This window comes from Pteropus vampyrus, unplaced genomic scaffold (assembly GCF_000151845.1).
Source record: "Pteropus vampyrus isolate Shadow unplaced genomic scaffold, Pvam_2.0 Scaffold70, whole genome shotgun sequence".
NCBI classification, from domain to species: domain Eukaryota; kingdom Metazoa; phylum Chordata; class Mammalia; order Chiroptera; family Pteropodidae; genus Pteropus; species Pteropus vampyrus.
The window spans coordinates 5,594,289-5,621,574 of record NW_011888851.1 but is presented as its reverse complement, the minus strand read 5'-3'; the positions used below and the strand labels follow the sequence as shown (position 1 = coordinate 5,621,574).

At 30.7% G+C, this 27,286-nt stretch overlaps 1 protein-coding gene across 1 annotated transcript in view; it reads left to right on the top strand.

Moving 5' to 3' along the window:
* Positions 1-27,286, top strand: part of EEA1 (early endosome antigen 1) — a 107,734-nt gene that overhangs the window by 72,002 nt on the left and 8,446 nt on the right. Inside the window, exons 15-24 of the mRNA XM_011361808.2 lie at positions 267-380; positions 2,555-2,710; positions 4,603-4,742; positions 10,703-11,033; positions 12,081-12,182; positions 13,946-14,140; positions 18,963-19,145; positions 24,016-24,201; positions 25,502-25,633; positions 26,760-26,945. Coding sequence (XP_011360110.1) covers positions 267-380; positions 2,555-2,710; positions 4,603-4,742; positions 10,703-11,033; positions 12,081-12,182; positions 13,946-14,140; positions 18,963-19,145; positions 24,016-24,201; positions 25,502-25,633; positions 26,760-26,945 — 1,725 coding nt within the window. The remainder of the gene's footprint in view (positions 1-266; positions 381-2,554; positions 2,711-4,602; positions 4,743-10,702; positions 11,034-12,080; positions 12,183-13,945; positions 14,141-18,962; positions 19,146-24,015; positions 24,202-25,501; positions 25,634-26,759; positions 26,946-27,286) is intronic.

The following is a 27,286-nucleotide window of genomic DNA, read 5'->3' as shown; positions in this document are numbered from 1 at the left end:
GTGGACGTCCAATTTAAGAGAAAGAGAAGTGTTTTGGTGGCATATAGAGACACCTTTTCATCATTTATCCAAATATTATTAGAAGTCTTCTCCCCTACTCAAACTGGGGGATTATCACATACTTATTTTTTAGTGTTTAAATTCTTATGTTTTTTTGCCAAAGGACTTAACTTTTAAAACTATTTAGTGACAAAAGCAATGTATGTTCAGTCAAGGGGAAATTGAGAACTAAGTATTGATTAAATGACTTATAAATTTTGTTACAGATTAAAGCCAAAACTGAATTGTTGCTATCAGCAGAAGCAGCAAAAACAGCTCAAAGAGCAGATCTTCAAAATCATTTGGACACAGCCCAGAATGCATTACAAGATAAACAGCAGGTAGAGGGAACCTGATGCAGTTCATGCCATAACCTCATGTTCTGGTAGATAAGTTAATTTCAAACATGTATAAGGATGATACTTAGTTTTATATAACATTATGCTTGACTTGCTTATTCCCTTTAATTTCTTCCTGAGAACCAGTTGAATGGTAGGTGCAGAAGTAAGACAAATGAAGATAAAAATATCATTTTTGTTTTTGATAAGCTCAACTGTAGCGCAGCCATGGCTGGGCTTTTTAATATTTCCCCCTGCATCTAAAATTCGTTGTGGAGCTGAAATATTCATTCTTAATTGTTAAAATCTGGCTTCATCCCATCAAGTGCCGTGACTGGGAAAGAGAGACAAACTTCTACACCTGATTTTAGTAAACAATCTGGGCCGTGACCCAGGTAGACTTACTACTTGGAAGCAGAAAAGAGCAACATGTATTCCATCTTAATAATAAGAATTACTCTCTTTTTTTGGGAGTAGGAGTAAGTGGGGCTGGAGGGAATATAGAAGTTATCTTTCTCAAAACCTTGATAAAGCGAAAGTATCCTACTTAGGGCCAAGGTCAAAAACCTGGTAGATTATTCTTACAAGGTAGGAACTTTTAAAATTTATTTTTTATCTGAGAAGTAATACCAGTTGTTAGTACAATTTTTTTAAAACAATGTAGTAGTATATCAGGTTAACAAAACAAAACTATTTTCTATATTTACCCTAAACCCCAATCCTGTTTTCTTCTTTAGATGGAATGATTGCTATTAAATTTGGTATGTATCCTTCCAGATTTCTATAAGCATTGAACAAATGTGTGTATGCATATACACACACATACACACTCAGATGTTTTTCATTTAAGCACAAAAATGACTATATATGTTGTACTGCAGCTTGCTTTTTACTTACATTATTGCTAAACACATCTGGAATGTGTTTTCTAAGCATAAGATCAAGTGCCAGAAACTATAATGGAAAAATTATAAGAATAACTACATAAAAGTTTAAAATTTATCTGCCAAAAATATTACTAACAAAATTCTGAAGCAAAGAGCAAAAGAATAAAACATTTTCCAAAGTATGTCTGATGAAGGGTTAATATCCTTGATATTTAAAATACTTTTACATAAGAAATAAGTGAACCTATGAAAAAGTAAATGATCAAAATACATATTAGTAAATGTTCAGGTTCATTAAGAATCAGTCGCAAATTAAGACAATAGTAGAATATACCCTTATTGAGAAAATGTGTATGTACTTAACACTGGAAGGATTGGAGAGGGTGTAGAAGAACGAGCCACTTTTATACAATGCTAGTGAGTAGTATACAATGCTAGTGAGTAGTTCAACCTTTTGATGGTGGTAGGGGAAGCTGTTTGGCGATCTATTTCAAGAACTTTAGGATTTTTCATATTTTTAAACTCACTTTTAGTTCTTTATTTTAAGGGAATAATCACAGCTTTAAGGATGCTGTTTGCATTTCTGTTAATAAATACGTAAAGTTTAGTAGTAATTTAAGAATTTAAAATAGGATAGTTGGATAAAAATGGTCTGTGTCAATAGAATGGAAATTTATGCAGTCAAGTATAATGCTATTTTAGAAAATTACAGTTTCATGATATATTGTTATGTAACAACAAAGGTGTTTACAGTAAAACAGTATGTAAAGTGAGATTCTGTTTTTATTTTAAAAGTAGTACAAATTGAAAAATAGAAACTAACATACAGAGAAGACTGGAAGGAAAGTTATGAGAACAAGTAGTGGTTATCTGTGTTACTAGATATTCCAAATGAATTCAACAAGTATCATAGTTGTATCATAATTATTTATATACATATATATTAAAAAATGTTATTTTAACAAATGGTGACTTAAACATTTAAAACATTTAATTATAAAACTCTTATTTTACTATTAGCTTATTATTCTGTTGTCTCTTTTGGCTTCCTAGAAAAAGTTATTGCACTGTTAGGCATATAAACTTAGTATCTCAGACTATGTACAACCTCAGTTCAGGTGCTTTATATTGGTGGATAAATGTAACCACTGAATTACCATTAGCTTTTGTGATTTTACTCCGAATAGTTTCTTAAATAAAATTAGAGTTTTCAATTTTACTATGACCAAACATTGGCACTACAATAAAGTAAACCTTACCTAAGTTTTCTTCAATTTTACTTCTCTATAGGAGTTAAATAAGATCACTACTCAGTTGGATCAGGTTACTACAAAGTTGCAGGAAAAGCAAGAACATTGCAGTCAGCTGGAAAGTCATCTTAAAGAATATAAAGAGAAACATCTCTCTTTAGAACAGAAAACTGAAGAATTAGAAGGTCAAATTAAGGTTTGTATAAAAGAAATTGAATTTAGCCATATTTTCTATGGCTTTAGCAATGAAATTGATGACCTAATGGAATCAAAGATTTTAAATTTACAAACAAAGGTGAAGTTGTGATGTAAAATTTTAAAATATTGCTTGTAATTTTAATGTTTTAATTTTAATTTCACCTGACTTTTAATTTCTTCATTAATGGGTAGCTTTTATAAATGACAGTTAACATATATACTGGTTCCATTGTAATGTGTATTACAGAGACGATCAACCAGGGATTACTCTGTAATTATAGGGAATTTATTTTTTTGTTATTGTGAAGTCTCTTTTGTTCTATCATTCCCATCTCCAACCAGGGATTACTCTGTAATTATAGGGAATTTATTTTTTTGTTATTGTGAAGTCTCTTTTGTTCTATTATTCCCATCTCCTTACCTCCTTATTCCAATATAATATTGAAGATATGGTAGACTTCTTCCTTTTTTTAACTGTACATTTATATCCTTTGGATTTTGTTTCTAATTTCATAATAAATTTACTCTATGGTAGACTGCTTCTTACTTTAACACAACTCCAAGTGAATGTGTTGATTTACTAAAGAGATTGAATGACCATACATATCAGAGAAGGATTTTACCTGAGTCCTTTGTCCTTTGCATTGGAATTACTATCAGTTAAACAAAAATTTCTCAAGTTAATATATATAAGTACACACACATATATAAACTATATATATAGACTTATTAATTGTTATATGTTATACCTTCGCAATCAGATGAAGCACTTCTGTATGATTATACAATCATGGGATATGTATATGTGCGTGTTTGTGTATAGATATATAGATGTATCGCTATATAGATATATATGTATTCACACCAGTATAATATGGAAGGAAAATTACATTTACAATTCTGTTTATGGGTTCTTTTTTCCTTTCTTTATGGTAATAGTAATGACAACTTTATATAATGGTTGAAAGAATAGAAAAACTATTTTACTGAAAAGTATATAATGAGAATTCTATTTGGATCTCTTTTAAAAATATTTCTTTAGAACCAATAATGTCTGTTGTGATGATCAGATCTTTAACATTTTATAATGATTATTTAGGAAGTATTCCATATGTCTAATATCAATATATTTTATAGAATTAATATTAGTTACATCAACTATCCCATGTAAGTGTTGAGTAAGAGGCACAGGTACCTAGATTAGTTTATAAAATATTTAGGGTGCAAAATTGTTACAACTATACAGGAATATGCATTGCTTATAGATATTCAGCCTATATTTAACAGTTTGTTTTATAAATTTGTAAAAATACATACAGTTATATGTAATGTAAGAGACATAAACTACACTATGAAGAACAATCTCTAGATCAAGAGATTAAAGAAGCAAAATCACGAATTTAGTTGGCTTTATATTTAGGGTCAATAGGTATAAATGTGAAGGATGACATGACAGCTTTATTTTAGTTTTGAGTATCTACAATTACATCAGTATTGTTAACTGTGGGTAAAAAAGAATATATTTTAAGTGGGCCCATATATGAACTATTTACTTAGTTTTTTCATACTTGAGTTAGAGATTTTCTCCACTTTATAAATATAATTATTTCAAGTCTGTTTTTATATTCAGAGATAATTTTAAAAAGTAAAAACTTGGTGACTGTCTGTCATGTGTAAAGCCTGCTCCTTGCTCCTCTGAAAGATTCTAAGATAAATAGCTGCTTTACTCAGTGATGGCTTCAGCATGTACTTTTTATTATAACAAATATTTTATGTTTTTTTTTTTTTTGTTGTGTCAATACCAATTGGGTATAAAACAAAAGCATTATAATATTTAATAATAATATTTATTGATATTAAAATGGTTACTATGTTATATTTCTTCCATAGAAACTAGAAGCCGATACTCTTGACATTAAAGCAAGCAAGGAGCAAGCCTTGCAAGATCTACAACAGCAAAGACAGCTAAACACGGATTTAGAGCTTAGAGCCACAGAGCTGAGTAAACAACTTGAAATGGAGAAAGAAATGTAAGCTAAACAACTTAAGGGAGAAGATTATAACCTAAGTATTAAAATTTCTTTTAGATTTTGATTTTGCTATCACAGCGCTTAAAGATTTATTAAATGTTTCTTTGTCTTGATTTTATAAACTGCTGATGTTAATGTGGATGAAAAATAAAGCCATCATAATATTGTTAAATTTACTTTCACTAGAAAGGACTGAAAATTTGAGGCATTTAATTTCAACAGTAATATGGTACACACTTCTCTGGGTTGAACCAGTTGTTTCGAGTTATTCACCAATTTGAAAAAATTAATGTAAATTAACCAATAGAGGGGTGTTTATATATATCGCCCAGAACAGTCAAGCTTCTGCTTTGAGGTACTGTACCAAGTAGGGAATGGATACTTTCTTATAACAAATGATCTGTTTTAGCTTTGTGAAACATTTTGGCAGATTGTCTATATATATGACACATTTTCAAGCCTTTTTTTCCCTAACAGTTTTGCTTTACATTTTTTGGTGGTATCTTTCAATAAATACAAGTCTTAAATTTGGTTAAATTCAATTTTTCTTTTATGTTTAGTGTTTTGTGTTCTTGCTAAGAAATATTTGCCTATTCTCAGGCTTTATGAAGAATTCTGTTACTTTTTTTTTTTTTTCCTAGAAGTTTTATAGTTTTAATTTTTACATTTAGGTCTAGTATTCACCTTGAACTTAGTTTTGTGTGAGGTGCGAGGTAGGAGTCCAGTGTCACCTTTTTGCCCATACATCATTAAGTTGTTTTAGTATCCTTTGTTGATAAAACATTTTTTTCTCTCATTGAATTGCCTTGGTAACTTTGTCAAAAGCAATTTACCTAATATATGTAGGTCTATTTGTGGACTCTCTTCTGTCCATTAGTCTGTGTGTCTCATGGTATCTTGACACCAGTAACCATCCTGTATTGATTTTTGTACTTTTGTAGTAGATCTTGATATCAAGTTGTATCACTTTTCTAACTTAACATTTTTTAAAGATTGTTTTGACTCTTAAATTCATTGCTTTTCCATATAAATTTTAGTATTAACTTGCCCATTTCTACAAATAAAATGATTGGGTTTTGATTGGAATTGCAGTGAATCTGTATATGAGTCTGGGAAGAATTAACATTTTAACTATATTTAGTCTTTTAATCCATGAATATGGTATATTTCTTCATCTATTTAGGTCTTTAATTTTTCTCAGCAACATTTTGTTGTTTTTAAAATAGGGATCTTGCACATTTTTTGTTAAATTATTTCTATTTTATGTTTTTCAATGCTATTATAAATGGGAGTATTTTTTACATTTAATTTCCTGATTTCTTATGGCTAGTATAAATATACAGTTGAGTTTTACATATTGACTTTCTACGCTTTAACATTGTTAAATTTACTTTTTTTTAATAGTTATTTTGTAGAGTCCTTAGAATTTTATGTGTAGACAGTCATGTTTTCTATGAATAGCAACAGCTTTACTTCCTTTTTTATTCATTCCGTAGGCCTTTAGGTCTTTTTCTTGATTTATTGCTGGCTGACACCTCCGGTAAAATTTTTAATGTAAATAGTAATAGTGGACATCCTTGCTTTGTTCCCAGTCTTAGACAGGAAACATTAAATATTTCACCATTAACTTAGAGGTTAGCTGTTGGTTTTTCCTGAATTCTTTATCAGATTGAGGACCATTCCTTTCTATAGTAGTTTTCATTAAAAACGTTTTTATCAATCAACTTCTTTTTCTGCATTTTTGATATGATTATACAGTTTTTCTTCTTTATTCTGTTAATATGGTGAGTTACATTGATTGATTATTAAATATTAAACCAATCTTACTTACCTGGGGTAAATCCCATTTAATTATCCTGTCTTATTCTTTTTTATATATTGCTATATTTAATTTAATAATACCTTATTTAGAATTTTCTGTACATTCATGATGATCATTTAAATGGAGAAAGAAATGTAAGCTAAACTACTTAAGGAGGAGGTTTATAATGTTCTTACTTATTTATTGGTTTATTATTAAATTTATTTAGATGACATTGGTTAATAAGATAATATAGGTTTCAAGTATACAGTTCCATAATACATCATCTGTATATTGCATTGTGTGCTCATCACCCAAAGTTTAGTCTCTTTCTGTCACCATATATTTGACCCCCTTTACACTCTTCAATCTTCTCTTGTCCCCTTCCCCTCTGGTACTATTGTCTATGTCCGTGAGTTTTGTTTGTTTATTTGTTGTTTTCTGTTTTATAGTCCACATATGACTGAAATAATATCATTCTTGTTCTTTTCCACCTGACTTGTTTCACCTAGCATAATACTCTCAAGATCCTTTTAATATCATCGTCAGGGTTTTAGATTCATGGTTATGTTGGTCTTAAAAAGGAATTGACAATATTTCTTTCTCTTTCTGAAAGAGTTTGTATAAGATAGATATTATTTATTTCTTAAATATTTGATTGAATTTACCAATGAATTCACCAGTGAACCCACTGGCCTAAAGTTCTGTCTCTGGGTTGCTTCTTAATTTGGGGTTCAATTTATTTATTAGTTGCAGGGATATTTTTATTTTCTAATGTTTTTTTCTTGAGTCAGTTTTGGTAACGTGTCTTTCAAGGAATTTTTAAATTTCATCTAAACTTCAAATTTATTGATATATTGCTATTCATAATATTATTATACTTTTAAGGTCTTATAGGATTTGTAGTGATGTCTCATTATCATTCTTAATAGCGGTAATGTGTTCTCTCTTTTTTCGATCAATTAATTAATTAAATTTTATTTAAAAAAGTTTTTATTTAATTTTCTTTGTCAATTTTCTATTTCATTTATTTCTCCCCTTATTTTTAGTATTTTCTTCCTTAGGCTTTGGGTTTAGTTTGCTCTTCTTTTTATAGCTTCTTAATGTGAAAGCTTCCCTCTGACTGTCCACTTTTTATAGTCTTTTTCTCAGTTTCTCACCCCCTTTGCATTTTGTTGTATAGTAGATGTCAGATTTCTGTAGATGGTAGTTATGTGTCTTTATTCTAATAAAATCAGTATAATTTGAGTTTTTCAACAGATGGAATAAATTATCTTGATGAAGATTACCCTTTTTCTCATTTACACTAAGTGTTCAATGGGCTCATGACAGCCCTTAATATAAGGATAAATTAGTTTAGAAGATATTAAGACTCTAAAAGATTCATTGGTAAATGAAATATCAAATGTCTTTGAGTCAGAGAGGGTATGTGCCTCTGGATGCATGCCATATAGCCACAAAAGTGCTGAATTGGGGACATCTTTCCTTCAGTCTTAAGGTAGAATTAATTTCTTGCCTAGCTTGTTTTTGATGTTAATTGTTGGATTAGTTTTTCCCATGAGATTTTTAGTGGACACCTAACTCACCAGAATTTTGACGAATAAAATCAGTTCCATCCCATTTATTTGGGTGTCTTCATAGGAGGTCTATGACCAGTCACATTTCAGTACACTTTGTCTCTAAATGCCGAAGAGGCCACTCAGATAGAGTTGACATACTTCATCTGTGTCAAGGGAGATTGGGGTCCTTGACTCTCACTAGTAATAAAACCACAGAGTTAATGATAAATAAGTTTTTTACATCTTCATGGTTTCATCTTTGTTTTAGGAATGATAATGAAAAATGTCTTGTTTTCACATCTAGTAAATTAGGTCCTGATACTTTGAATTTGAGGATATTGAGGTACATTTTGAACCTCAAATGACATTTTTTCTGTTAACATCATAGTTTCCAGTGCCTATGTATTTGTGGAGCACATCTGATCTTTTATTTCACCCACTGAATGGTTTGTTACCTTTGAAACCTAGTCATTGGTCCATGAAGATCACATCTGTGTTGGTGCTTGTTTTCTTTCTCAAGGCTCCTATAGGCCCAATGGTTCTTTCCATTTGTAATGGGCTTAATGGAAGTGGACCTATTTTCATTCTGTGTTCTTAATCTCATGGTTCAGAACTCACTCAGAGGTTTCCATATCATATTGGGGTAGAAAAACCTTTTATTACTAAGATCTTTTTTTGCCTATATACTTTATGCAAACATTTCTTTTGTGGGATCTTGCATTTCTAGAGTATTACGTATGAAAGGAAGGCTGAGTAAACATATCTGGGATTTGACTATATCCACCCCTGATCCCAGGACTCAGCCCAAATAACAGGGTACAGGGCTCCTCTTTTTCAAGGCTCATGGGCATCTATGCATCCAACTCTTTCCCTCCAACTCACATCTTACAATGTATTTTTATTACTGTATATTTTAATATATTTTCTAATATCATTTGTGATATCTTCTTTGATGCATAGATGACTTAGAAATATGTTGTTTATTTTTCAACTGTTTGGGCTTTTCTAGATATCTTATGTTATTGATTTCTAATTTAATTCCTTAGTGGTCAGAGAATACACTGAGTAAAATTTAGACTTTTCAAACTGTCTTATTTAGGGCCAAGTGTATGGTTTATCTTTGTTAATTTTCCATGCGCACATATGTATACTCTGTGTTTTTGGATAAGGTGTTCTGTAACTATCAATTGGGTCAAGGTGATTGATAATGTTCTATTCTATATCCTTGCCATTTTTTTTTTTTTCTTTTTGTTCTGGTTCTTCTATCAGTTTCTGAGGAAGGGGTGTTAAAGTTTTCAGCTATGATTGTAGATTTATTTATTACTTCCTGTAGTAACTTTTTTTTTTTAAAAAAAACCAGTTTTACATTATTTCTGTTTGCCTTCTTTGATTCACATAATCTTTTGATTTTATAATAATTATCTATGGAAAAATTAAGTAGCATAGTAAAAAATATGTCAACTCCTAATTTTAGCATTTCTTGACAGAACTATATTAAAATGGTAAAAATAATATTAGTGTAATGATTTTTCTATTTAGACCTCTAAAAATTGGTGAGGTACAGTATCCTATAAATGTACTTAGCTTCATCTTTTCTAGCTGCTTTTTAAAAAGTAAAGGTAACTTTCTCAGACTAAAATTTGGAAAATTTTAAGGCCTGATATTGTGTTAATACCCAGCTTCAAATATGTGGCTAGTACATCTTTCAGCGACCTCTCTTTAACATATTGTTGAATGTATACTGATTATAAAGTACCTTGGAAATAGTATGCATTCAAGAAATATTATTACTTTGCATCTGGTTTTATTTTCACTTTTAAAAATGGTTGATATTTAATGTGTGTTTTTTAGTGTATAATATGTATATAATTTTATTACTTTTATGAAAATGACAAAAGTCTTTAATTTTCCTAAAGCGGTACCTTCATTCCCTCATTCTTCTAGCTTATTCATTCAGGTGTAAAACAGTTATGGCAGAGAAATGATAACAAATCACTATATAATCTGCTAGGCTCTTGGGTTAAAGTAAATCTTTTGTCTTCCATTTGAAATGAAATATTTCTTTTATTTATTTAATTTATTATTTCTGGGTTAACCTTAAGTGTTTTGATGTTTAAGACCTATCAAGCACATAATGTGTTTTATGTTTTTAAGAAAAGAGGCAAAATTATCTATGTGCTTGGATTCTAATACAATAAATAGGTTCTTTAGGGTACATGGAAAACTTTTCTTGCTGTTGTAGATTAGAGGGTCTGCTATATGTACAGTCTTCTTTAGGGATCCATTGTGGTACACAAGACTGGATTAAGTCAGGAGGCTTATGTAGTCTTAGCTTCACCACTAACTTATTTGACTTGAGGAAAATCATTGTCATCTGGCAAATGACAACATTATATAGGTGTTTTTAAGGCATTTTTAAGGCGTTTTTTTTTTGGTTGTGTGTTCTTATGACATTTTTACTTCTTAACTACATAAGAAAGTTAATAATAATAATTTATTTGTTAATTTTGAATGGTAAATTATAATTATTAATTTCAAATGGTAAATTAAGGATGGGGAATCATGCATTATTGTTTAAAAATTGTTTCTTGAATATTTAGAGTATCCAGTACAAATTTGGACCTACAGAAAAAATCTGAAGCCCTTGAAAATATTAAGCAAACACTTACCAAGCAAGAGGAAGAAAAACTAATTCTTGAAAAAGAAATTGAAAATTTAAGTCAAGATGCGAAGATGCAGCACAAGGAATTGAATAACAAAATGCAAATAGCAGTAACAGAACTACAAAAAGTAAAGACGGAGAAAGAAACTCTAATGGCAGAGCTTTCTGCAGCAAAAGAGAAATTATCAAAAGTTTCTGATTCTTTGAAGAACTCCAAAAGTGAATTTGAAAAAGAAAATCAGAAAGGAAAGGCTGCTATATTAGATTTGGTTAGTTGTTTACATTTACTTTCTTAGGTAGAGTGATTTTTATTTAAAATATACTGATTTTTCTGCTTAATTCATTGTTGACTTTTCATCCTGCATTTAAATGATTTTAAATAGGTTGTATGAGGAAAGGAATTTTTTTAACCTAAAAAAATATATATTGGCATGTGTATGTGTAATTTTCCAAAGGCCTAGAAAATTGCAGGTGAATATACAATCTTTCTCTATTGCTGGTATTATGTGAGATTTGGGAAGAGAGATTTGTCCTCAGGGAGATTTCCACAGAGATATAGCTACTAGTTGAAACATTATGCACTTGTCTGGAAAAAAAAAAAAAAGACCAGAAAGATCTTGAGGGCTCTTTTAATTCCGGTACTATAAACTTTCTAATCTTTATTTAATATTCTAAAACTCTGGAAAATACTATGTCTTAGAAATATCATAAAGTCCATTTAAACTAATGAGAAAAAAAGTCTGTCTCGGGAAATGTTTAAAAGGGAATGTATTCTCAGAAATATTTTAACCCAGAATAGCACAGAGTAACAGAGAAAGGAAAATTCTTTTTTCTCAATATGAAGGTCAGTGAAAGTATTTAGTAGTGTAAAAAACATATGATGTTAGTATGTTACCTTTATGTTCTTTTCTGTTTGTTGAAAACATATTTTATCTGTACATCTTCCCTCTTAAATTATGTGGTTATTTTTTATTTATTGTTTTAATACTTTCTGTTAAAAATTTTCCTTGCCTTAATTTTTTGAAGCTGATTATTCTACTTTTAAAATTGCATGATAAGTTAATTATAATTAATTTTGTGACATAAAAGTATTCTAAAATATTATCTAAATATTATCTCTTAGTCTTTTCCTGTCTCTCCCCCTTTACTGCTATAATATTTGCCTGTTTTTATAATTGAAATGGAAGATTCTATCCCATCTTAAACAATCAGTGATTCTAGTTTACTTCCTTATGTGGATCTTACTAAGCTTATAAACAAAACTTCTTAAACTTACTACAAATATTTTCTGCATAATGTAGTTTCCATTTTTTTAGGAAAAAACTTGCAAAGAATTAAAGCATCAATTTCATGTGCAGATGGAAAGCACACTTAAGGAACAGAATGAACTGAAAAAGTCACTTGAAAAGGAGAAGGAAGTAAGATTTTCTTTTTTCTGTAACATAAAATATGTAAAGCATAATAAGGTCTTTATATTTTAAAAATATTTTTACACTGATACTTAAATCAATGGAAGATTTATTTCTCTGAAATATAATGAATTATATATACATAGTTTCAAATTGTCATTTCTGTTCTACCTATTACTAAAACAATTTAAGCAAGTTTATAATAAAAGACCCCAAATTGAAGGTTATAATTAATAAAGATAGAAAATTGAGTTGATTAACTATTTGGTTATAATTAGATAATCTAGATTAAGGAATATTATTATTGTTGGAAAAAAATCTTGGTAGGCTTTCCATAGAAATGACCTTTTAAGGGCTCTTTATTTCATAGTCATTTATATTAATGATGTATTTGGATAACAGTTGTATAATAATCAAGAGATTTTTTTTTATGGTTAAGGCTTCTATTTCCATCAAAAACAAGCAAATGAGTAATGGTTATAATATATAGTTGTTATTCTCTGAAGATATATGTGTAGCAACTATAGTCCAAGCGTGTAGCAATCTAAAGATCTGATTTGATAAAGCAGCAAAACTTAGTCCTGACAAGTCTTTAATATGAAGTTATGGTGGCTTAGTGCCCAAGCTCTGAATCCAGATTGTCTAGAAGTATATCCTGTTTGTGCCATTTATTAGCTATGTTGTCTCACCTTGTTTTAGGTAGATTACTTAATCTCTGTGCTCCAGTTTCCTCAGCAGTACAATGAGGCTAATAATAGAATCGCGTCACAGGATAATAGTGAGAAATAAATGGGTTAATATATTTCAAAGTGCTTGGAACACTGACCGTAACAAAATAAATGCTCATATTGTTAGCTATTATTATTGGTTATCATAACATAATCATCATTACTGTTATGTTACCTGACTCCTGTTTTGCACAAAAATATTTATGTTGTAAATAAGCTGAAGCATTTGTATGTAGCATTGAAACTTTTAAAAAAGTAACTTTGAATATGATCAAATACTCAAATTAGGCTGTTAATGAAATATACATAAAACTCGAAAACATGACTTTGGCTGGAAGGGTAGGAAATAAGAGCAGTTCACTTTGGCCACAGAGGAACCTGTGTGACTTCTGTATATCTAATTTTGAACAGAAAGGAATGCTAATAGATTGTAAAAACAAGGTAGTGGCAAAATATGTCCCATTTCTCTAGAAGAAACTATTGTATAATGTAGTTTATTGTCTTTAGACAGATACTAAACATATTTGCCAGAAGCGATTTGAGTTTTATCATAGTTAATATGGAGCTCTTCTTTCTGATTAACCATAACTTTGGGTACAATGCAATATACAGATGATGTATTATTGCATTGTACACTTGAAACCTATATAGTTTTATTAACCAATGTCTCCTCACTAAATTTAATTTAGTATTAAATAGTATTTTGGAAACAAACAAAAAAACCTGTGGGCAAGAGGCTCAGTTAGCATTTTGAGAGTATTCTAGAAAGACAATAATCTAAAGATTAATGTTGGTACCCTTATTGTCTATGATACAAGGGAATACTATCTAGTTTATTTACAGGCTCTACCCAAATTTATAATCATAAATTAAAAAGAAGGTAGGCACCATGAAGGCAGAGATTTTCTTTTGGTTTACTACTGATAACTCTGGCCAACAGGCTCACTAGTTTCTACCTAGAATAGTACTTGGCATGTAGTAGATACTCAGTAAATGTGTGCTGAATGAATAAATTAATGCTAAACACATTTTATTTTCTTTTAGACTTCTCATCAGTTGAAGTTGGAACTCAATTCAATGCAGGGACAAGTCGTACAGGCCCAGAATACTTTAAAACAAAAGGAAAAAGAAGAACAGCAACTACAGGGGAACATAAATGAACTAAAGCAATTGACTGAACAGAAGAAAAAGCAAATTGAAGCATTCCAAGAAGAAGTTAAAATCGCTATTTCACAGAAGGTAGTGATATAGTTGTATACTTTTTATGGGAAAAAAATCTTTATAGTTAAGAATAATATGATAACATAGATGAGTTGCAGCAAAGAAAAATTTATATATGCTGAAAATATTTCTAAGTTAAATGTATAAAAGTACTTAGTGTGTGATTAAATATCTAAGTCCAGATTCCCATTCACCGTAACCATATTGTCAGATAAATCTTATTTAAAATTCTAGTACTAATCATTTGTCTTATAGACATAAAATGACCTTTTTGTAAAATAACATAAATAATACTTAATATTAAGAGAATGATTTATATAACATTTCTAATGTATTAAAAAATTTTAAAGAATTTTAAAAATAAATTGTTCTTATTAAGGGAAAATAATCAAGAACAAAAATCACAAAATTCAGTAGTGTAGCTTTCATATAGTTAATATTGTTTGATATTTTAAGTTGCATTATAATGGTCTCCATTTCTAAACTCATTCTAATTTTATTGAGCATCTATTTTCATTCTTATGTATGTTTTAATACTTGTCCAGATCAAGAGTTGATAAAAATGGTCTGTACTTGATATTTAAGCAAAATGAGTTTTTCCCCACTGTTGGTATGTGTCTATCAATTGTTCCATGAAGAAAGAAGTAAAATCCCTACTATGTAGAACAAACAACATATCATGTCATTAAGAGTTGGCTATCGTATTACTAGAGAAAAAAATAATTCCACAATTTTATGTTTTACGTTGACCACTGTTTTTATATTTACTATTATGCCACTTTATAAAAAAGTAATTTTCTAATAATGCAAACAAGAGTAGACAAATTTTTCTATTCTTTTTCTGTGTGTTATTATATGTAATCATAGGTCGGGATATAATTATCGCAGTACATATTTGTTGTATGCTTTGTTATCCTGAGGTCATTTTTTTTCAGAATCTATTAGCCTTATATACATGTATTCCCCAGATATTCATTTTTATTACATCATAATTTAGTGAATTAAAGAAGCAACTATTTTTAGCACACTTTCTTTTTATTAGATTATTGGTTATAGTAAGATTTCTTTCAGATTTATGATTAATGTATATTACCTATACTTTGCATGGCTTTCTTAGATGACACTTTAAAGATTATGAGATTTAGGGGAAATGTTCTTATTGGCAGTTGTCTTAGTTCAGACTGCTATAACAAAAATATCATAGAGTGGGGGGCTTGAAAAATAAACATTTATTTCTTACAGTTCTAGAGGCTGGAAGTCCAAGATAAAGGCACCTGACAACCAGTGTCTGGTAAAGGCCCACTTCCTGGTTTGTAACAGCTGCCTTCTTACTATAACCTCATATGGCAAAGAGAGAGATTATCTCTCTTATATTTCTTCGTAAAAGGACACTAATTCCATTCACGAGGTGATATATTTAAAGTACCTAGTACTGTGCCCAGTGCAATGTGGAAGCAACGTAGCTGTTGGATATTATATGGAAGCATAGCAGACTATGATCTAAGAGTGTCAGTGTGCCTGGTAGGCCATGCTGTGATGGTCTGTGACAAAGTTAACATTGACCCACAGTGAAATAGGAAAACCAAGGATAGTGTTTAAATAGGTGTAGATGTATATTGTATTTGTGTACACCTTATATGTATACAACATAAGTATACATATATTTTGTATGTATGTATTTACATATAATCATACTTTTGATTTACATATAATCATTACATAATAACGCATATATATACATTTATATATAATCATATATATATATGATTGTTTGGGAGCCACTGATCAAGGATTCAGCAAGCATGGTATAAGTCAACAGTCACTGCACCAACTTTATTTGAAAACTAATGTGGGAATACAAAATGAATAGGATATGGCCCCCTACTCTCAAATAGCTTGTCATTTAATGAGGAAGCAAGTATGTAAAGAAAAACCTGTAATATATAAAGGACAATGAAACAAGAACTTAAACAGAAATATAAGAAAAATTAGAAGTTAGTAAAAATTTTGACTGGCTTTAAAGGAGCTAGCATTTGAACTGGGTCTTTGAAGATGATTATAATTTTGAAAGGTTAAAAAAAAGGAAGAAGTCAAGCATTTCAAAGACAGGAAATAATATTAGCAAAATGTGCAAAACTTAAATGTCATTTAGCACATTAGCTATTGAAGTGCATGGTAAGTGGCGAAGTGAAGGGAGATAAGGCCACAGAATTGGATGAAGCCAGATCACAGTAGATGTATAGTTGTTTCCACTTTAAATTTTTAATATTGGAGGACTAAAGGTTTTAAGAAGGGAGAAATGTGATCAGACCTGTTTTAGAGCAAAAACTTATCAGTTTGTGAAGGATAAACTATAAATGCCTGACTTTCCTGCATTCTGCTTTGGGGGTTTGGATTTACCATTATTAAAGTAAGTATCAATCTGTTGCATTGATTTTTTTAAAATTTAACTTTCCCACTACTAGATTTGAGTTTCTCAACATCAGAGAACTGTGTGTTAACAAATAAACTTCATTTTTTTAAGTGAATGAATGAATTCAGTCAGAGTAAAGAATAATGAAGGCCCAAAGATAATCCTTAAACGTTGTTATGGTCATTATTGAGACTTTGCAGAGGGCTTAGTTGTAAGGACATAATTAAAGAGAAAGGACACTAGTTTTGTGAAAAAAATGTTAAAGAGAAGAAGTAGTATTCTACAAAAGAAAATGTGTAGATGCAGTATAGTCTTCAACATGAAAAAAGATGTCCAGGAATTCTTCACCAGGAAAAAAATCTAAATTAGAGGAAGTGAAAGGGAGGTGACATGGGATGTTATTGGATGTGTGAGAAGACTAGCTCCCGTTTCTTCCACAGATAGTTATTACCACCTTCTGCCATCTGCCTCCTAAGGTCTCTGCCCTCTCCCTCTTCTCATTTCTCATTGCCACAGTCTTAGTCCAGGCAATTGTTTTCTTTTACCTACACCATTACAATAGCCTCTTAACAGATGTTTCAGGCTTTTCCACCTCAAATCTATTTGTCATTTATTTAGTTAGGAAATGTTACTAGGCACCTATTTTATGCCATGGCACAATTCTAGGTGTTGGAGATGGACACACAAGGAACCTGCTCTGATGGGGCTTATACTTCCTTGGGAGAAGAAACTAAACAGGATTATGTGAAAGATGGTGATTAGACAGAGTCCTACTAGAGGCTGGGTGATCAAAGAAGCCTCTCTGAAGATATTTGAGCTGATATATGAAATGCAAGAGATATCCAAAGCGAGATCACAGGGGATAACTAATACAAAGACTTTAAGGGTAGAACAAGCTTGGTATTTTCTAAAAAGAGAAGACAAATAGGTTAAGTATAGTGGAAGAGAAGAGTAAAATGAGTGCAAGGAAGTAGACAGGGACCAAAGCATATACATGTAAACTTGCAGATTTAAGATAACAGGCAATGATATATTTTGTTTTAAGGACAATTATAATCCATTGGAGAATCTTGAGCAGAGAATGGTATGGTATGACTAAAGGAAAATAAAAAAGCCAGCAAGGAAGGCATTCAAAAAACCGTCGTTATAGTTCAAACAGTACATGATGATGGCATGAACTAACATGTTAGAAGTGGAAGATTTGGTAATATATTTTGGAAGTTGAGTCATTTGGACTTGATGATAGATTAGATGATAAGAAATGATGGAAAGGTAAATCAAGACTAACTAGATTTGTGACTTATGCAAGTGGATAGATGCCCATATTTATTGGGGGAAGTATTAGCTTTTTGATGAGCAGGCTGTAATTTAATGAAGAGTTCCACTAGAGATGTCAGTCATTCAAGTGGGAGAGGTCAAGGAAGTCCTTGGATATAATGAGCCCAGAGTTCAGGTGGTGAGATTGGAGCTAGAGATATAAATTCTGGAGCTAGTTGTAAATAAGTGAATCTAGTTGAGATCTTCTTGTAAGAGACAATACAGAATAGAAGAGGGCCAAGAACAGAACCCTGAAGCCCTATTGAGAGGTCAAATGGAAGAGGAGCTAGAAAAAGATTTTAAGAAGGAATGACCAGTGAGGTAGAAGGAGAACCTAAAACAGAAGGTGCCCTGAAAACCAGGTTGAAGAATGTTTCTAGGAGTGGACATCATCAATTATTTCAAGTAGTGCTGGGAGGTCAAGTAAGATTTAGACAAAGGCATGAATGTTGGATTTTGAAACAAGGTGATTGCTGGTGACCTCAACAGCAATTTCATTGAAGTAGTGTATTTATTTTAAAAGCCAATCGCTTTTCTTTTTAAAGTTCTATACATACATGCATTTTAATTATGTCATAATTTGTACATATCTCCTGAAACTTCTTAAAGATTAAAGACAAGTTTAGAGTTTAGAGGAGTTGTACCTTTGCAAGATTTTCTTTTTCTGCCTTGATGTTAATAAACATGACCTATAGAAATTTCCTAAGTTATTCTTGAATTTCAAGGAGTAGAAACAATAACTTCAGCATAGTAATGGCTTTTTAACTTCTTTCATTTAGAAATCTTCTAAAGCAGCTAGTATTGCATCTCCCATCAGAATGTGGTTGTTACTCTCAGTCTCCTGAGACCTTGATACTTAGGACTTCCCAGTGAAATGCTTTTTTTCTATATTTAATTGCTTTTTGGTTTTTAAATTGGAATTTGTTGGATTTTTGTAATTCTTTAACTTAGTAACTGTGTGGTAAATTATTCTTTCTTAAAGTAGAATTTTAGGGCATAAATGCTGTTCAGTTCGTCCTCAGGAATATTCTTAGTTTTGTGAATTTCATTTTATATTTGTGACTGGTTTTTGGTATGCATACCATTTTAAATAACTATTGTATGTTTCAGACAGAGCTTGAGAATAAACTACAGCAGCAGTCAACACAAGCAGCACAGGAACTCACAGCAGAGAAGGAGAAAATATCAGTGTTACAAAACACCTATGAAAAAAGTCAGGAAAGTCTAAAACAGCTGCAGTCTGATTTCTATGGGAAGGAATCTGAACTTCTTGCCACAAGGCAAGATCTTAAGGTATAGTGAACTATATTGTATTATAAAAAGTTAGTAAATTGTTTATAGACATTAACTAAATGATTGATTTCAACCCAAAAGGGTAAAGAGAATGTTAGTATTTGTGGAATGTCACACCTGTTTTCTATTAAATTATTATTTTTGGAGTAACGAGCTTTTAAAAAATTATTTTATGATAAAATATTATATATGTAACTATAGGCATTTAAAAAGAACATATCTATAATAGGAAAATAATTTGGAAATATGCTAATTGCTACATTATAAGCTTATCTAAGAACTTTGCTGTCTTTATGTAAAAAAATAACTTTTAAAAAGTACTATTCTTAGAAAATCTAAGGAGTTTGAAATGTAAACCACTTGTGAAAATGCAAGAAATTTATTGTTGCTTGTCAGGGAATATTGACTCTAATTTTATATATTTGTTATCTTCCCAAAACCACTAGAATGCCTGATGATTAAAATTAGGAGATTATAGCTCAAAGTAAACTTACTCTTCATTATCTTAACATATGGGAACTTTATCCTCAACAATACTATATGATTATATAAAGCATCATGTTTATTAAAATGAAGGATATGGAAAAAGAGAAAATAGTTTTTATGTACCTTTTTTTTTTTTTCTGGTCATGATGAAATGTTATACTTTTTGTTTCTTATGTTTGGATTTTTTTTGTTTAAAGTGTATTATTTAAAAAATCTAAAAATCATAGAATATTTACATATGTAATATATGTAAATATACTAAGTCTATATTTTATTCATAGACTGTGATAGGGAAGGCTTTATGAAGGAGGTAGGACTTGACCAGGTCCTGAAGGATATATAACATTTGAATACACAGAATGTCCTGAGAAAAATTATTTCACTCAGGGGCACATTTGAGATAAGGTGCTGCATTGGGAATGAGCAAAAGCCAGGAGTCAGTTAATATAATTGTCTTGCTAGAGTGCTGATTTGTGTTTAGAAGGTAATGTTAAAAAGGTTGAGATCAAATTGTGAAGTATCTTAGATGCCTAACCAGGATGATTGGACTTTATATTTTGGGGGAAAACTAAGAGTCTAAGCAGAGGAGTAAAATGAAGAAAATAGTATTTTAGGCAGCTTAACCTGGAAGTGGTTTATAGACAGCTTAGATTAGACCTGGGATAAACTTATTTTATTATAGTATTATTTTAAAATAGTATTTTAGGCAGCTTAACCTGGAAGTGGTTTATAGACTGCTTAGATTAGACCTGGGATAATGTTAGAGAGATTAGTTAAGAGGGTATCTCCCTTCTTTCCTTCATAAATTTCAGTGATCAAGGTGTGAGTTGATTAAAACTGGGATTAAAGTTAAAGAGGATGGAACAGAAGAGATTTATGTGAGAGACATGATGAAACAAAAGGCCTGAATACATACAAGCTCTGAGGGAAGTGAAGAAATCAGTGGTGACTAATGATTTGACAAAGAAATAAGAAATTGGGTAAAAGAATTTTCATAGTGCCAATAGTAGAATATATATGGTTAAGTTGAAAATTAGTAAGAGTTGTTATAAGAAAAAAATACCACCTGAAACTTAGAAAGTGTCTTATTTGCTATGCTCTCTAAATTATTATTATTTTTTCCTTACAACACTATGGAAAGTCAGTAAAGTTCTGTGGAAGACTTTATTCTAAAGGCGGTAGGGAACCACTGAAAGAATTTGTCCAGATTTGAATTTTAGACCAATGACTGGTTACAGGATAAGGAATGTATTGTAGGGGGTCATGGCTGAAAGTAGAAACTAGAGAGGAGACTTTGCAGTAGTCCAGTTGCAGATAATGGTGGTGTGGGCTGGTAATAGTAGAGAATGTGGATGAATTTGAGGAATATTTAGGTGATAGAGGAGATGAAACTCGACTGATTGTAGAAGTCCTATGGAAACCACACTCCTTTTTTTTTTTATTTTCATATGGATGTATTTTACTCAAGAACATAACATAGTAACAGGACTTAGATCTCTTAAATCAATATTCTTTAATTTACCCAACAACTATTTTTATTATGTCTGAAAGTTACATCATGTACTAATAGTTTTATACATGAAAGAATAATTCAAATGTAATTATGGGCAAAAGTAAAAGATAGAAAGATAAGGTCGTGGTGGAGTTTTGTAACTATTAAGAAGCCATGGATAGATCCTCTATCCAAAGCTTCCTTGTGTGGACTGAGGCCCGTATTGGTTTGTGACAGGCCTAGGGTTGCACAATAATAGAACCATGATTAGAGCACAGTTCTTCTGATTCATAGCCCTTTATTCTTTTATCATCATTTCACTAGATTTTTTTTACAAAATAGAATATTGTTAAATTCTATATTAATACTTCCAAAACACAAAGAATCTGAACTATTTAGGAAGTTATTTATTTTTTTTAAAGGAATAAATTCCTAGGGAAGTTCTAATGATATTATATAAGGCCAAAATAAGAGATGGTTATCAGCCATTATTTTTCTTGTGCTTCAGTGATGTTATATGATCTATGAAAGAGAGAGAGAAGTTCAGAACCTTATAACATGACACCTACTTAAGGCAAGGCTGCCATCTGTGGGCTGACAGTATACACCAAGACACCTGTAGAATGGAATATGACTGTCTGGCCTAATCTATGCCTTTAGCCCCATCTACTGGATTATTTTTGAAATACCAAATTTGTTGATTGGATATTTCAAATTGTCTGTGTTCTGTGCTAGTCTTTGTTGTTTAGGAAAGGTAGAAGTGGAATTTAACTGTAAAATTTCACCCTATGTGAAGTAAAAATTTTAGGGTAATAAGTTCAGAATTAAATATAAATCTTCTCAGCCTAGTACTCTTCTTTATGTCATTTCATCAGTCATCAAAAAGTAATAATTAAAAATTTTTCTTTTATTTTGAAAGAAGAAAAGGAAAAGTTGTTGAACAGACAAAAAATGTAGCTAACATGGAACACTACGAACTTTCTCTTTAGCTACAGTACTATAATGTGATTGAAGTATTCATTCAGGGTCAAGGTTAATAGTTGATGTACTCAAGGATTTGCCTATTCCAATGGGAATGGATGGATTAAAGATAGCCCCAACTAAACCATTGAATAGGAGAGAAGAGGTCCCTAAGGGAAGGGATGCTGAGCAGGTGAAAATAACATGGTCTGCAACAAGAAACATAAAAGGAATATTTAAAATGTATGGCAGTATACCACTGAATGACAGATGAATATTCAGAGTCAAGGTAGAGTGATATGTCTTGGCATCTTCAGAAAAGAGTAATCCAAATTTTGAACTTGACTTTAATGATCTTATCACTGGATTTTTGTGAGTTTAAAATTTTATAGGCTTATTTAAACCATGAGCCTTTTGGAATTCTTGTTATCAGAGATTGGGTATACTGTTGCTTTGAGGCTCTAGCAAGCCTTTGTATTCTTTAGCTTTAGCTCAGGACCTTTATTACCAAATTCCAATTGCTATAGACTGTGATACGTAAGTCAGTTCCCACATACACCATGGAGTCTTCTGTAAACACATTCTACAGAAAGCTCTCACACTCATCATTTTTCTGTGCATTTGGCAGATAGCAAATGCTCTGCTCCCTTGTACAGCTTCTTTCATTTTACATGCTGGTTCCATTTTTCGGGCTACATAGCTTCTTTAAGTCAAGGACCATCTTATACCCTCATGTCTACTTTAGCAGTATATGCAGTTAATAGTTAGCTGCTTGATTAATAAAGGACTAGGTGAATTTAGGTCTTTCCTGAAAAAGATGCCTTAGGGTTGCTTCTTTGTATTCTCCTGGAAGCCACTGAAAATAGAAATTTAATTTATATCAGAAATATTTCTGAAATGAATTATTTGTAAGGAATAAACTTTCTCTTTTAGGAAGCTTAAGAAGCCCCTTAAATAAGGTCTTTATTCGTTTATTTATTTTCATGTTTTTTTATTGACTGCTTACTATAGCCAAGTCTAAGCAGCATGAATTCTTCCTGAATTGTATCTTCCACCTCCTTTTGTATATATCTAGAATAAGAAAGATGAACTTATTCTAGGTGGTAGAAGAGCATCTTCAAGTTAGTTCCCTTTCCTACTGATTCTTAGCAGTAGCAGCTAAGAGTGGCAAGGTTTCTGCCATTTCTTTTACCTACCTCTTAATACCTCTTACCATATCTGCCCCAAATGAAACCTAAACAAAAAGCTTGCCCTTTCCCCCAGCTTTGGCTTCTCAAAATATTTGGGCCTTAAAACTGTGGACCGTGTTAACTGACAACATAACTTCTACCATATAGATGGGAAGTTAAGAGGGTAAGGCGATGGCCTTGTCAGAAAGAGTCTGGTTGTCTTTTTTCTTTTAATTCACGTGATTAAGTTGGCAGATGTGAAATAGTTTTTTTTTTTCCAAGACAGAAAAACTCTTTTTATTTATCAAAGGTTTTGGTATGTCAAGGGATGTCACAAGTCCTATAAAACATATATACACACATAACAACGTTTAACTATATCTTTTTAAATAGTTTTTTCATGTCTCTCCATGTCTTCTCTCTAACTATATCATATGTATATTCTCTGAGTTTGTTTGATATGGTCCCTACTTACTTAAAATTCCTTCATATCACTTAACCAGTAAATACTTATAGATTATTTCTAGAGGTTTAGATAATTACTTTAGCTTTATTAAGTATTTTATGCTATAATTTTTTCCCATTGGCAAGAGAGTTAATTGTCTAGCATTCTTTGTTTTTTTCCATAATCTTACTGCAGGTATGGCACAATAAACTATCTTTTCATAGTTTATTGCTTTTCATTATGCTTATGTTAACTGCATGTTTCTGTTGAAGTTTAAAAAAAATGATGTAATAATTTGAGGAAATTGTTTTTTATAAGTCTATAGAAGAGAAGCTTTCTCTAGCACAGGAGGACTTGATTTCAAACAGAAATCAAATTGGAAACCAAAATAAATTGATTCAAGAACTAAAGACTGCCAAGGCTGCTTTGGAGCAAGAAGCGGCAAAGAAAGAACAGCAATTGAAGGAGCAGTTTAAAGCACTACAAGATATTCAAAAAGAAAAGGTATTTCATTTTCTGATGAAATCTAGAATCTTAAGAGTTGAAATGGCCATAGAGATTATCAGTCAAACCTCTTGCCCTCAGTATAGGCACCATCTTTATTTTCAGTAGCTCTCTCAGATGGACTTCTAGTTTTTAATAAAACATGGTAATTAGAATTTAATACTAGGTTGTAGTTATTAAACTAGCCTTCTTTTCATTTCTATCCTTTTTTCTTAATGCTCTTTTTAGTTTTACAAACTAATCTGTTTTTCACACCATAGACCCTTGTTTATTCAAAAATATATATTATAGCCCCTTAACTATTTCTCGTATAACATGTTTTCCTCTAGATGTGAGAATGAGATAATAAAAGGTCTAGAAATAATTCTTAAGCTTATTAAGAATTACTACAATTAAGAACCATCATTTTCTAATGGGAAGTAGGGGTGTATTTTATATAAATGATGCTAAGTTATGAAGTTGAAAGCATTGTATTACATAACCAGTACATTTAAAAATCAGGTAAAATGCTATATGAAAGAGATATTCAGATTCTAGGGAACATTTTACTTTGGGTTTTATAATTCAAATCGTATATTTTATAAGCTGATAGGATATTACTCTAAAGTCTATAATTTCTGAAGTTCTCGTTATATCTTAATTGTGCAATTTCTGAAATTCTCTTTAATGAAATTTGGGAATATTTTTGTGGGGTGGTGAAGCTGGTGATGCTGTAATGAAATTCATAGTTTGTGCCTGAAGTTTAGAAAATTCTGACAGAACTATAGTTTATAGGCCTTTAATTGCAAGGGCTATAGATTAGGCAGATCTTGTTTTCGTTTTGCCTCTAAATTTAATGGATTATTTCACTTCTCTAAACCTTTGTTTGTTTACCTATAAAATGAGGATTAAAAAGAGCTACCTACTATAGAGATTAAATTAGATAATATATAATACTCCTAGCTAGGTGTCTTATATAAAGATAGTGATACTACTAATAATAAGAATGATAAGAGTATTAATAAGAGCAAGAATGGTAGTTTTAGTTAAATTTTATTCTTACTTTGGCCAGACAGTATTCTTACTTTGGCCAGACAGTATTCATTTTACAGTATTAATTTTAACTATTATTCTTATAATGATCTTATTATTGTTCACATTGTATAAATAAGGACACAGAGGCAAGAGAAGGTGAGTAAATTGCTCATGTTAACTTAGGTAGAAAAGGGCAGAGACAGTGTCATAAATAGTATCAGTCATTTTTATTACATTAATTTTAAAGTACTTTAAAATTATTTTTTAATATATCATTTTTCTATAGTCGCTGAAAGAAAAAGAACTAGTAAATGAAAAATCCAAATCAGCAGATATAGAAGAAATTAAATGTAGGCAAGAAAAAGAAATTGCTAAACTAAGTGAAGAACTCAAGACTCACAAGCAAGAAAGCATAAAAGTATGTTAAGATAATCATTGTTCTTCCTTCTGTATTGTATGATTATTCTTATAATGATCTTATTATTGTTCACATTGTATAAATAAGGACACAGAGGCAAGAGAAGGTGAGTAAATTGCTCATGTTAACTTAGGTAGAAAAGGGCAGAGACAGTGTCATAAATAGTATCAGGCATTTTTATTACATTAATTTTAAAGTACTTTTTGTTTAACTTTTAAAAATATATATTATTTATTTATTGAACCTACTGTATACCAAGAACATTGTTTTGTTGTTTTTGACAAATTCTCTTTCTCTGGAGTACTGTTACGTTGCATACTATCTATATACTCATTGAAACTGTTACTTTTGTTTTCAGATTACTGAATAAAGCAAAGTAATGCTAAAAGTTAAGATTTTGTTGAGATGATAATCAAGAGTGCTCTTGATTTAGAAAGTCATGTTTGTTAGGTAGTCAACGTCAAAATATGTAAGAGTTTAGAGTTAAGATTTTAAGGGATTCCGTTTCTTCAATTGTTTTCTTCCTAAAATCCTTTAATAATTGTTTGAATATTTTTTCCTGTCCTAAGCATACATAGGGTGCCAGTTGAAGAAACTAATTCATAATTTGCTCTGGAAAATGTTATTCATTTTCTTAAAGAAAGGTTAGATTCTCTTGAGTAGTCTCATAGTACCTTTGATGTCTATGAGTATACTTATAATTTTGCTTTATAATTATCTCTATATTATGTCATTATGTTCTTCCTGATTGTGACTTTCTTAAAGCATGGTTGTATCTAATTCATCTTTGTATATATGCCCAGGATCTCACACAGTGTGTGATGCTTAAATAGTAACCAATATATACTTGCTAAGTGAAGAAAGGGAAATAGAGGGTAGAAATTTTTCCCATAATTCAATCAAAGCATGCATGCAAACTGTCATTCAAATTTAAATGATTGTTGAGCAGGAAGTACATTATCTTGCATCTTTTTAGCAAATTGTTTGAAATACTTAACTTTAAGAAACTCATTAGAGAAGAAGCTAAAACATGTTGTATATATCGTTGTGATAATTTGCATAAGTTTCAGCTACATTTTGAAATATTTACTATAAAGGATAATTTATTTTTGGCCTTTTTCAATAGGAGGTAACAAATCTCAAGGATGCCAAACAGCTTTTGATTCAGCAGAAATTAGAGCTTCAAGGGAAAGTAGATTCCCTGAAAGCAAACCTAGAACAGGAGAAGAGAAACCAGCAAATGCTAAAAGAACAGGTGAAAAAGGAAGAAGATGAGCTCAAGAAAGAATTTATTGAGAAAGAAGCTAAACTGGTCAGTAAATTAATGGTGGGGAGTGTGTTTTGTACATGATTTTGTAAATCAATTCAGTAAGAGGATTTTTCTACCTAGAAGTTATAATTCAAATTCTCACCTAACATTTTAATTTTTAAAAAAGGAGATCCGATTTATTTAAATAGCTGACGCATGATTGGAAATATTTTATTCTGTAATTATATTTTGGTTTATATAAGCAAAAATCCAATAAAATATAATTCAAAAAAAAGAAAAAGAAAAGAAAAGAAAACCATTTAGTGCCAGAAAAAACATACCCATAACACTGTAGACTGAGGTAAATGGTGTGAATGCTAATCATGTTAAACTCATTTGTTTGG